The 12,641-nt window shown below is 35.8% G+C and overlaps 1 protein-coding gene across 1 annotated transcript in view; it reads right to left on the bottom strand.

The window, feature by feature from the left end:
- Positions 1-11,352, bottom strand: part of LOC148300791 (homeobox protein B-H1-like) — an 83,614-nt gene extending 72,262 nt beyond the window's left edge. Inside the window, exon 1 of the mRNA XM_088274266.1 lies at positions 9,646-11,352. Coding sequence (XP_088130392.1) covers positions 9,646-9,841 — 196 coding nt within the window. The 5' untranslated portion in view covers positions 9,842-11,352. The remainder of the gene's footprint in view (positions 1-9,645) is intronic.
- Between the last annotated feature and the right edge of the window lie 1,289 nt (positions 11,353-12,641).

The raw sequence follows: 12,641 nt of genomic DNA, 5'->3' as shown, positions 1-12,641 counted from the left end.
ATTCATTTATTTAAATGATCGTCAATAAAAAATCCAATAAAAACGCACTGTCCAATATTTTATTTGTCTGTATTAAAACTCTTGACCATCTCCATAGATATGTATCTTCTTCTTCTTCTCTTAGTGTAGGCCTTGTTGAATATTTTTACGAAAGATTAGCCTTTAGCCTCCTGGATGTCGATGCCCTGCTGTCAACCCATCTCTTTGGTGGTCTGCCTTAGGCTTGGCCGTGCAGTGCAATGTGGGGGAGTCTGGATGGTTCCATTTCCCTCACATGGGCATACCATTGTCTCCTTCGTTGCCTTTCCCACATAACGACATCTTCCATCTCGCATATTTCTCTTATCCTGGTGTTCCTTATTCTATCTCGTAGACTCTTGCCAGATATCCTCCTTAGAGTCTTCATTTCTGACAATCTTAGCGCGTGTTTTGTTACTGCGGTGTCCACTCTGCATTTGCTCCCCTATTGCTCACTCCTTTCAACAACGTCATATTTTTTCACTATCGTCAATTTTCAGTTGTGTATGTTTTCGGAATGCCCATAAAATGTACTATATCTCAGCAAAAGCGGCATATTTTTAACTTAATATTTACCCACTACAGGGCAGGGAAGAAAAGGTATTGTTTAATTTTTTTTTAAATATGCTAAATATTTTTCAAATGGACAAATAACCTTCAGTTTTACCTAAAAAGATCTGTTGCAGAGTAAAAAGTTCAATAAGTGGCTTGATATTTATTTTTAATACATTGTATTATATTTTTAAACTTTAAAAACGTTCTCCTGAAAAATAAGGTTTTTGATTTAAGACGTTCTTGAAAGGAGTGAGCGATATGTCATATGGGTCGCAAACAAGTTGATGATTTAAGATTTTATATTTTTCATGATTTTTTAATGTTCCAATATATATTTTTTAATTAACGATAAGTCGTGATAATTTTGCAAAGTTTTTACGAAATAAATGGCGAATAATAAGTTTAACAATTTTTTCTTGTCATATCAAGAATATACATGAATTATTTATAGATTTGGCATTTAATTTGTAGAACTCCATTATAATTTATATATTACATACAATATTAAAACAGAACTGTGATTTTTCAGTCCACTTTATCTGTACAGTAGTTTAAAAATGCCATAACAAGGCGTATCAACAGTCACAAATTTAAATTTCATGTGTTTTTTTTAATAAAAAAACTAACTTATCATCACGCCACTTCTCTGCAGGAGTAGGCAGAGAGAATCGAACGCCACACCACTCTGTCTTTGTAAACATTCTTTGCCCCTTCTACATTCATGCATCTCCTCATACATACCCGACGATTATGAAGCATAATAATAATAAAATAATAAAACCCTTATCCGCACCCCAATGGTGCATAGGGCACTGCGTCATATAAACGCAGTGTTATCTTGATCGTTTACACATGAAGGAAAGGTGATCAGCCCTCCGCTTCAGGTACCAGTCCAGGGTAATATTGAATAAATATGACAGTGAAAAAATCACTTATATTTATTTTACCCTCCTTGGGAATCGAACCCGGGACCTCCAGAACGGTAGCCGAGAGCTGACCATTACACTACGGAGGCGGACAAAATATTAATTAAGCATTATCGATAAAATTAAGAAAGGTGTGTTGAGATGGTTTGGACATGTGGAACGTATGAGTGAAGAAAGAACGGTTAAAGAATTTTTTTATAATCACATAAATATTATTAGACTGTAATATTTAACATTTAAATAAACATGATCTTTGTGCGGGATATTAAGTAATTTCTTTAACTGCCGTCTAAAAACTGTTTTCTCAAAAGTCGAAATTTCGAAAGGACAAACATGATTGGTCGAAAAATAAAGATGGCTGGAGAGAGCGATCTAGAGTCGCCGAAAATTACAGCCGCGTCTCGCTCGCTCGCGTACAAACTTGCGCGGGCGCGAGGGGGACAGACTGAATATCGCTGTCGGAGAATTGCCACGAATTTGACTGTCACAAATCGATTATGTTAGCCGCTGTGGAAAAAAAACATTCCATTCGTTACAATGTCATTCACAATAATATGATTTTAATAAAGTGCCTTGAAATTAGACTATAATTGGCTTAATTTGATCATAGTGGAGTGTAGGTATGAACGAATTATAGCAGGGCTGGCAAACGGTGGCAATATAACGCGCAGAAAATTTTCAGCGCAATACAAGTCGCGGTTATAACCTTTCCCTTCCGTTGCTAAAATAATAACGCGCGTCCCGGTGTTGGGTAGTCACTACACAATCAAAAATTCTTCTTCTTCTTCTTCAAACCCTTATCCGCATCCCAATGGTGCATAGGGCACTGTATCATGTAAACGCAGTGGTGTCTTGATCGTGCACAAGAAGGAAAGGTGATCGGCTCTCCGCTTCAGGCACCAGTCCAGGATACTATTAAATAAATATTTTTGTGAAAAAATCTGGCAATCGAACCCGGGACTTCCAGAACGGTAGCTGAGCATACTGACCATTACACTACTATATTGCAATAAAAAATTGCCGTTTTAAATCTGAAAAATACGGACATTCATAGCTAATCCCCTTAATTAACTATAAATGAAGTAAAAATTATAATGATTTAGATTTATTTGCTGAAAACATTAAAAAAAACATCTGGCAACGCTCACGGAACAAGCATAGGTCCACTCTTGTCGGAAGCCCAAGAGCTACTGCCGCTAGCAAGAGAAGATTGAGCTTTGAGCTCCTCACGCTTGCACAGTGCAAGTATATTATTTTTTAAATCAATGCGTAAATATGTTATAAAGGAATACCTCAAATCTTATTTTATATTAGCCTTATATTTATTATGTTTATAGAGATATTGATGGTTATTAGAAGCATTGAGTACAGAAAAACAAAACTCATTGGTTCATTTTCAAGTTAAAAGAATGAAAATGTTTATTTTTACTGCATAAAAGTACCGACACTAACGTACGGAAGCGAAACATGGAACTGCCAAAGGAAGGACGAAATCAGAGTGAAGGCTGTTGAAATGCGCTCCCTCAGACGAATGTGTGGAAAATCATTGTATGACAGAATTAAAAACGACGATATAAGAAAGGAATGTAAGGCTGAACGAGGAATAATTGAAAAGATTAGGAAGAGTTCCTTGCGGTGGTATGGACATGTGGAGCGAATGGATAGCGAGAGAATGACTAAGAAAATATATGTGGCGAATGTGAGAGGGAAAACAGAACGTGGACGACCGAAAAAGACTTGGCACGATCAGATCAATCAGAACCTAAAATCTGGCGGTGTCAAAAGTCTGCGTAATCTGAGGGCATGCATGACTAGATGTATGGATGTGAAGGAGGCGAGGAGTGTATGTCAGGACAGAAGAGTGTGGCGTTCCATCCTCTCTGCCTACCCCTGCGGGGAAACGGCGTGATGGTAGTAGTAGTAAAAGTATTTCGACTGAATACAAGCTACGCCTAAAGAGCGAAAATGCATAAAAATTAAATTAATTCCGTTTTTTTTGCATAAAATATTTGCGGCAGCCCTGTTTCACAAACATATTTGTACATAATGGGTTCCTTATTTATGTTGGACATTTTAAAGCATTTTTAAGTGTCTTTTTTCATACACTTTGTCTAAATAATGTGGATGGAAAACGCCGATTTTGTTAGCATCGCTCAACAATGTAACGATAATTATTTTGAAAGGTTTTTTGTCGGGAATTATGTATCACTGACGTCATCACCGCTAATTCACCATTATAATATAGCTACCGATTCGTGAATAGCGCCATTTCCGCTATGAATGCGAAATATTGTTTCTTTTTTAATACCCAATTTATTTTCTGCCAAGTATCAATCACTTTTCAAGCTAATAACTAAATAATCGGCGTAGAGAGCAATTTTTGTAATTACGCCAGAGAAACAAACAAAGAGTCGCAGCAGGGTGGATATAGTCCCCTACAGTGGCGTGCACAGAGAATTAATAAGGGCAGTAGAGGTACGTAGTAAGGTAAGGTAGGTACTACTGAGTAAGGTAAGATAAGTGCTGGTTGCGATTTTATATCGCTTACTCCTTTGAAACTACGTCATTAATCAAAAACCGTCAATTTTCAGTTGTGCATGTTTTCGGAATGCCCAGAAAATGTACTATATCCCAGCAAAAGCGGCACATTTTTATCTTAATATTTACCCGCTACAGGCCAGAAAGTGTTGTTTTTGCATTTTGAAGAAAAGATATTGTTCAATTATATTTTTAAATATCCTAAATATTTTTCAAATGGAGAAAAAACCTTCAGGTTTTACCTAAAAAGATCTGTTGCACAGTAAAAAGTTCAATAAGTGGCTTGATATTTATTTTTAATACATATTATTATATTTTTAAACTTTAAAAACGATTTCCTGAAAAATCAAGTTGTTTGATATATCGCTCACTCCTTTAAAAAATCCTTAAAAAATCGTCAATTTTCAGTTGTGTATGTTTTCGGAATGCCCAGAAAATGTTCTATATGCCAGCAAAAGAGGCATAATTTTAACTTAATATTTACCCGCTACAGGGCAGAAAGTGTTGTTCTTGCATTTTGAAGAAGAAGTATTGTTTAATAATTTTTTTAAATATCCTAAATATTTTTCAAATGGAGAAAAAACATTCAGGTTTTACCTAAAAAGATCTGTTGCACAGTAAAAAGTTCAATAAGTGGCTTGATGTTTATTTTTAATACATTTTTTTATATTTTAAACTTCAAAAACGATCTCCTGAAAAATCAAGTTTTTGTGACGTTGTTGAAAGGAGTGAGCGTATGTCACGCGGGTAAGTTAGAATAGGCGTTACTTTTCTGCCTTATATAATGCACGGCTTCAGGACCAGTCTCAAATATATAGTATAATATATAATACATGGATTGTCAAATCTCGATAAAATAATTAATGTTTTCATTAATTGATTCGGCATTCGGTGGTAATATCTGTCCATTTTTAATTAAAATTTTTATTTCTATTTAATTCCTGAATATAAATTATAACAGGATTCGATGCATTCCGAGTCATTTTTAAACACGAGAAAATGATGCGGAATCCATCGAAACACGTGTCACGATAGAAACAGTGGTATTTACCAAGCAAAACTTAAAATTAAAAACATAAAATAATTACCATTAATTTTTCATATTTGTATTAATTTTTGTTTGCTACCGAACATTTTACTTTATGCAGAGGGTATGTATGTATAAGGACATGCATGAATGCGGAAGAGGAGAATAATATTTGGAAAGATAGGGATATGGGGATCTATTATCTCTGCCTTTCCTTGCATTATTTCTGAAAATGATTAAAGAAAACACTTGTTTGATACGTTTTTAATCATTGTAACATGTCTTACCACAAAGTTAATGCCGAAACAAAAGATAAAATATTATTTCTTAACGTTTCAAAAGAAGATTTTGAGAAAATGTCTCTTTTAACTACGCAAACGCTGAAATTTTATTCAATTGTCAGTGTAAATAATTTCATATCAATTTCAAATTTGAATTTGAATTCGAATCAGTGTTGCCTGAGAACAAAGGCACAAATATAATCGGAATAAAGTACCTACCCGCCTGTATTAGTTGCCAGACTTTAAAACATCGTAATTTGATATTGTATCATTTGAATTGAATAACCGGGGTAGGTTGTAGATGGCTTTTCTTGTGCAATTATGCAGAGTCCTTGGGGAGCGAACGGGAGAGCGGTCTAAGTGAGTTATTCCCGAATTTAAACCGTAATATTATCCCAGCTAAGTGATGCAATGGATGCCCAAATTGCAAGATAGTAATATTATATATATATATATATATATATATATATATATATATATATATATATATATATATATATATATATATATATATATATATATATATATATATATATATATATATATATATATATATATATATATATATATATATATATATATATATATATATATACCTAAATATAACCAGTGGCGAGCACAGAGAATTAATTAGGAGAGTCAGTAAGGGAAAGTAGGTATATTAAGAGAAGCTAGGTACTACTTACTAGGCTAGCCAGTAGAGGTATGTAGGTAGAGGTACTCTAGAGGTACTTCTTTGGTGATGGACTTACAATCTTGTATTTATTTAGATTGGCAGTGACAGGTACATTGAAAGCTTTTAAATGGAAATTCACAGTAAAATCAGAGGATAGAACAATTTATATTTGTTTAAAGTTTTACTCGGTAAATAGCACTATTTCATAAAATAGTGGTATTTACTGAGTAAGATTTTAATCAAAAAATAAATATAACTCTTCAGTTGACAAAACCAGATTTATGATCACTATTTTGAGATTTCAATATAAAAATAACTCTTAAGTGAACACATCCAGATCAAAGATTTGGACATATCGCTCACTCCTTTCAAGAACGTCATAAATAAAAAAAAACTTGATTTTTCAGGAGAACGTTTTTGAAGTTTAAAAATATAACACAATGTATTAAAAAGAAATATCAAGCCACTTATTAAACTTTTTTCTGAGCAACAGATATTTTTAGGTAAAACCTGAAGGTTTTTTCTCCAATTGAAAAATATTTAATTTATGTAAAAAAATAATTAAACAAAACCTTTTCTTCAAAATGAAAAAACAAGATTTTCTACCCTGTAGCGGGTAAATATTAAGTTAAAAATATTATTCTTTTTCTGGGGTATAGTACATTTTCTAGGCATTCTGAAAACATGCATAACTCAAAATTGACGATTTTTGATTTATGACGTTCTTGAAAGGAGTAAGCGATATGTGTTGAGACATCAATATTAAAATAACGTATGAATTAATTTTTAAATTTAAACACAGTTTTTTGTGTCTGCTGAGTTGTATTTTATTAAAAACACATAAAAATTTATACTGTGACATTCGTTTGTAAATGCCATAACTAGGCGAAACAATTGGCACAGTATTAATTTTTATATGTTTTTAATAAAATACAACTTAGTAGACTAAAAAATGTGTTTGATTTAACAATACATACATAGTTTAAGCTTTTCAACCTTAAATAAATATAAATTAATATTAGTTTTATGAAAACTTACATATATTTATTTACACGACAGTTTTTTTTAAATATTATTTTAAGTGGAAACCTGTAACTGGACTTCCATTTTTAATTCTTTATCATATTTTGTTATTTTCCAATAGTTAATAATACTACCCATAATAAATTACCAAAAAAAATTAACTACAATTCTATTTTTTAAATATTTCCATTGTGATTCATTTGTTTTCTCTCTCTCTTTGATTTAAAAATTTATCCTAAATTAAAATAGAGTTTTTTTTTAAATTTATTATTAGATTAAAAAAACAATTCCATCACGAAGTGTCAGTGGATAATATAAATCTATTAAAATAGAGTTCTATAAATTAATCGCCAAATCAATAAATACATTAAAATAACTCTTTTAAGTGGACACATCCAGATTGATGAACAGACAATTGGACATCTGTAATATAAAAGACGTCCTGGAATATAATCTGTTCTTCTACTTCGACCATTTCGGTAGCATGCTTGCTCGCTATTAGTTCTCGTCTCTAAGCAGAGAATGCATAATACTCCGTTGCATGTCCGCGTACTCGATAATTACTGTACTCGTAATTATTGAGTAAGTACCCATTTCTGTGATTGCTGATTCTATTAACCGTGTACTGTTTATCTTAGATTTCCGAGAATCAATCGTTATGCAAAATGAAATCGCCAATTTGAGCCGACGATATGCAAACTAAGTACCTACCTACTTGGATAAGAAAAACTAAAGTTACAAATCAAATGCTTGAATTATTTATTGAAAAATAAAGACGTATCACTCATGTAGTAGGTAGCTACATGTTTGCAAAAAATTTTCTTTTTCATCTTTTTAACTTTTTTATTTTTTGTTTTTTGTAAACGTCAAGTTTTTGTAATTTATATTTTAAATACTTGTAGTGTAATTTTACTTCTTATAATATCTATTGTATTCTTGCCAGTGCCCTTTACTATGACCCAAATATTATGTATACCCCTACACGGGCCATGCCTTTGTGGGATCTTTTTTTGTGTTTATATATATATATATATATATATATATATATATATATATATATATATATATATATATATATATATATATATATATATATATATATATAAACAAAAGCAGACTGAATGCAGTCGAAATGCGATCCCTCAGACGAATGTGTGGCAAAACGATGTTTAATAGATGTTCGAATGATGAAATAAGGAAAGAATGTAAGGCTGAGATAAGCATTATCGATAAAATTAAGAAAGGTGTGTTGAGATGGTTTGGACATGTGGAGCGTATGAGTGAAGAAAGAACGGTTAAACAAATTTATGGAGCGAATGTAGTTGGAAAAAGAAGCAGAGGACGACCGAGGAAAACTTGGCACAATCAGGTATGTCAAATACTTGAAAGCGGCCGGGTCAGGAGTCGTAATAATCGTCGGGTATGTATGAGGAGATGCATGAATGTAGAAGAGGCAAAGAATGTTTGCAAAGACAGAGTGGTGTGGCGTTCGATTCTCTCTGCCTACCCCTGCGGGGAAGCGGTGTGATGGTTAGTTAGTTAGTTAGTTAAATCATTATTTTATTGGATATAAGACGGTTTAAGCCTAGAATAGACTTGTTTTATTTGATTAATAGTTTATTTGTCTTTTTCATTTCTTTTTTATATATTTTTTAAGATTTACATGTAATGGGCAATAATTTCAGTATGTTTTCTCATTTTAAGCATATTTTTGTTACGAAAAGTACTTATCTAAACAAGGATGAACATATAAAAAAAGGAATTATGCATTAGCTTGAAATATTGTAATTATTATAGCTTTATAGTAAGGAAGTGCCATATTCCAGATATCGACATGGTACGCGAGATCATTGCCGAGGTTTTGCTTTTAGGGTTCATGGTTCAAAAAGATCGTTCGCATGAATACGTTGAATCGAAGAGCCTTCCCGCGGATATTTGTACCGGAACCGCACTTAAAAGGTCAAAGAGATACATTCGACTACGGAGTCGCACTTTGTCGACCAATGGCGTTGATTGTAGATGATACAGCAGCATCTATCACTCGTACTATGCCCAACGGAGGCCACAAACTGGAGAAGCTTGTCATAACCGGAGGACTAGAGATCAGATACCTAGAGGTAGATCTCCAACCCGATGGACCGACCAAGTGAAAGAGAGCTCTAAAGACTGCACATTGCAGGGACCATTGGCGGACTGTTGTCCGAGATTCCAGAGGAAGCCAGCAGAGGGGTCACCATCCTCAGCAATGAGGGAAACGGGCGGAGAACAAGATGCCAAACGGATCGGGTTTGGTCGATTCTCTTCTCCGTCTTAGTCCTCATTACTGAGGGTTGTGACCCTCGTGGATGCAATGACTCTTCTCTAGCTATCCCTTGACTGCGCTGCGCGTAGCGCTCCAACCACCGAGATGCCTGCTGCTGCCTTAACTTAATCAGTCCATCGTGCAAGGGATATTCCTCTCCCTCTTTTCCTCTCCAGGCTACTGATCACAACCAGTCGTTCCAGACTATCCAACGTGTCCAAGGAACGAAAGAATCCGTCGTGTATCTACAGACATTGGCCTGATTGGTTGATTAGTGGTTGGTTGTTGCGTAGACTTACCGTTGGAGCATATGCTGGAGTTGTCGTGGTGGCTGGAGTCCGAGTCGCTGTCCTCGTGCAGCGGCGCGCGGCGGTGCGCCGGCGGCGGCGGCTCCGTCTCGCGGCGCCCCTCGCTCAGAATGTCCGTGATCATGAAGCGCGAGCGCGCCCCCGGCGCGTGGTGGCGCTGGTGGTGCGGCATCGCCTGCACGGTCATGGGCGACGGGGCCGCGGCCCGCGCGCCGCCCGCCCCGGCCACGAGCGTCAGCGCCACCGCGAGCTCCGCGCCCGGCGCCGTGATCGGTCCGCTGCGAATGCTGGCCGGCTCCAGTACCCCGCTGGCTAGAACGACTCCCGGCTATAAATAGCGAGCGCCCGTCCGAACGCCTAGTGCACCGGCGACCGTCGGGGAGCTAGGAGCGTTCCTGCGTGGACGCCCGTCAACATCCAATTACTCTGATTTATATGATGATTATAAAGAATGCTAAGGACAAGTATTGTCTTCACTTTTCTAGCGATAACTGAGCCTTCGTATTAATTAATTTTAACCAATTAAAATAGACGCATTGCTTCCTCTTTTCGTTATTCCAATTATCGAAAGTTTCTACACTTGATCTATGGTTTCACAGTCCTGTCACACTCTCATGACTTGGCATTTTTCCGTTTATAATTCTTCATATAAATTCAAAAATCTTAATGAGTTTATGTTTCGCATTTTAAGCAAATCCAATAAGCGATGTCGAAACGCAACGTGTTGTTACACAGAATGGCGAATCGAATTAGCCACTAATTAAATCCCCGCTCCGAGGAGTGTTCACTAATTGGCCGAAATTTGTTCCGATAATATCTGCGGCTGCGTTCCGAAAACATATTCTAACATATTTCAATTATTGTAGCTATTTTGCAAACGCGCCCGGCGTGTGATTATACAAAGTTATGGCATATAAATATTGGACTATTTGCGGACGCGAAATTTTAACGAAGTTTCGCAAGAGCGGAGGTCCGCTTATACAGTAAAACGCAAATTAATTCAATTAAAATGCGAACAAATGTTAATTTATTATGAATATCTGTTCTGCGCCTTTCAACGATGTTAACACAAGTATTTTTGGGTCACAACACGATCGCTATCAGAAAATGAGATTGTTTTATTTCAAATTTCACGCACATTGAATTAATTTTTTTATAACTGTGATTCTCCTCTTTTTTGGTCTTATTTATGTACGTTTTTTTTTCTTCAACCTTTTCCGCGACGGTTCTTCTTTCTTTTGCAAGTTTTCTCGGACTGAGAAGATCGAAATGAATTTCGCATTAGCTTTGCGCTGGCGTGTTTACAACTGGTCGTGTTTAATTGCTCGTACACACATGCAGATGCATATACGGATGAGTTCTGCTCACTGGTCACGAAGAATGACTGGAGAATCCACTCACTTTTCATATAAAACACCCAGTTTCCGACTGCTTATTACGAAACCACAACAAAACTAGGAAAGAAGAATAATATTTCATTTTTTTCGATACTTTTGTCAGCGCCTCAAACGATACGTATTTGATTATTAGCGACCAAAACACGCATTTTTACAGTGTAAAAAAAAAGTATTTTTAGCACGGGAATATGTTTAAAAAATGGCACTAAAATCTTTTAAAAAATGACTGTCATTACGGGAGAATATCACTTTTTTTTCACTGATCGTATGGTCCGTAAAATCGTGAGCAAAATCCGCGCCGTAACCGAACGCGCTCTCCCGACGGCTGTCAAAAGGCGACTGGAACCGTTTACCCGCGGCCGGGCCTCCCCACCTGCCCTCGGCGGCGGGCCAATCGCGTTCCGGGTGCGGCGGGCACCAGCCAATCAGAGGGCTCCAATCTCCCGGCGGGGAGGGGCGTCGGGTAATTCGAAAGGCGGGGCGGACGGATCTGACGTTTGGGCGCAAATTGCGGGAATGCTCTCCGCTGAATGGGCGCCTCTGTGTTTTTTTTCTTCTTTAATCTCCGAGATTAGGATGCTGTGTGCTGAGCTCGGATATTTCTCGGTGGTGGGGGACTCTACATCTTTACGTTCATTAAAACGTTTTTATTTTCATCTCCGTGTTCAGTTGCACGCACACTACAACACATAATACATAGATAAACGTACCGCGCGTGTGTTAGTATCTTACTACATACCATAGAATACAAGTACAGGATTACCTTATTTTATATCAAAAACAGATTTTCAAGTTTTCATTGATAGTTTTCTAACTATCTAACTAACCATCACGCCGCTTCCCCGCAGGAGTAGGCAGAGAGAATAGAACGCCATACCACCCTGTCTTTGCAAACATACTTAGCCTCTTCCGCATTTAGGCATCTCCTCATACATACCCGTCGATTATTTCGAATGCTGACCTGATAAAAAATAATAGTTCTCTACATTTTCAATTTAAATTTTATTCGGTAAATACAACTTTATGTGGTGAATAATTTATATTGTGTAGATAGCGAATGATTTTCATAATAATTTTTTTCTCTTTTTTGTGTGTATATTAGGTTAAAATGGTTAAATACAACGAAAAATGTAGGTATTCAAAAAGAACTCCACCGACAAGACACACAAGGTGGCTTGGTGGGTCTCTGCATTTTTTTAAAATTTAAATATGTTTAAAGTTGTTATTAAAATAAATGTATTTTATGTAATTTATGTTAATAAAAAAATAATAATAATAATAATAAATAAAAAAAATCTGCAAAGGAATTTGAATTCATTTTCAATTAAAGTTTTATTTGGTAAATACCACTATTAATTAAAATTTATTGTGACACATGTTTCAATATACCTATTTATTCCGTATCATTTTCAAGAACCGATGAAAAGTGGTATTTTCCAAGTAAAATTGTAATTTCCCCCTCCGTGCTGTAATGGTTAGCGCGATAAGCTGCCGTTCTGGAGGTCTCGGGTTCGATTCCCAGAGGGGGCGAATATAAATATGAGCGATATTTATTTAGTATTACCTTAGGCTGGTACCTGCGGCAGAGTA

The sequence above is a fragment of the Brachycentrus maculatus genome, unplaced genomic scaffold, assembly GCF_059751285.1.
Source record: "Brachycentrus maculatus isolate JH-2025_06_01 unplaced genomic scaffold, ASM5975128v1 h1tg000653l, whole genome shotgun sequence".
Taxonomy (NCBI): Eukaryota; Metazoa; Arthropoda; class Insecta; order Trichoptera; family Brachycentridae; genus Brachycentrus; species Brachycentrus maculatus.
Note: the sequence above shows the minus strand (reverse complement) of the source record. Positions and strands in the feature narration are given on the sequence as shown.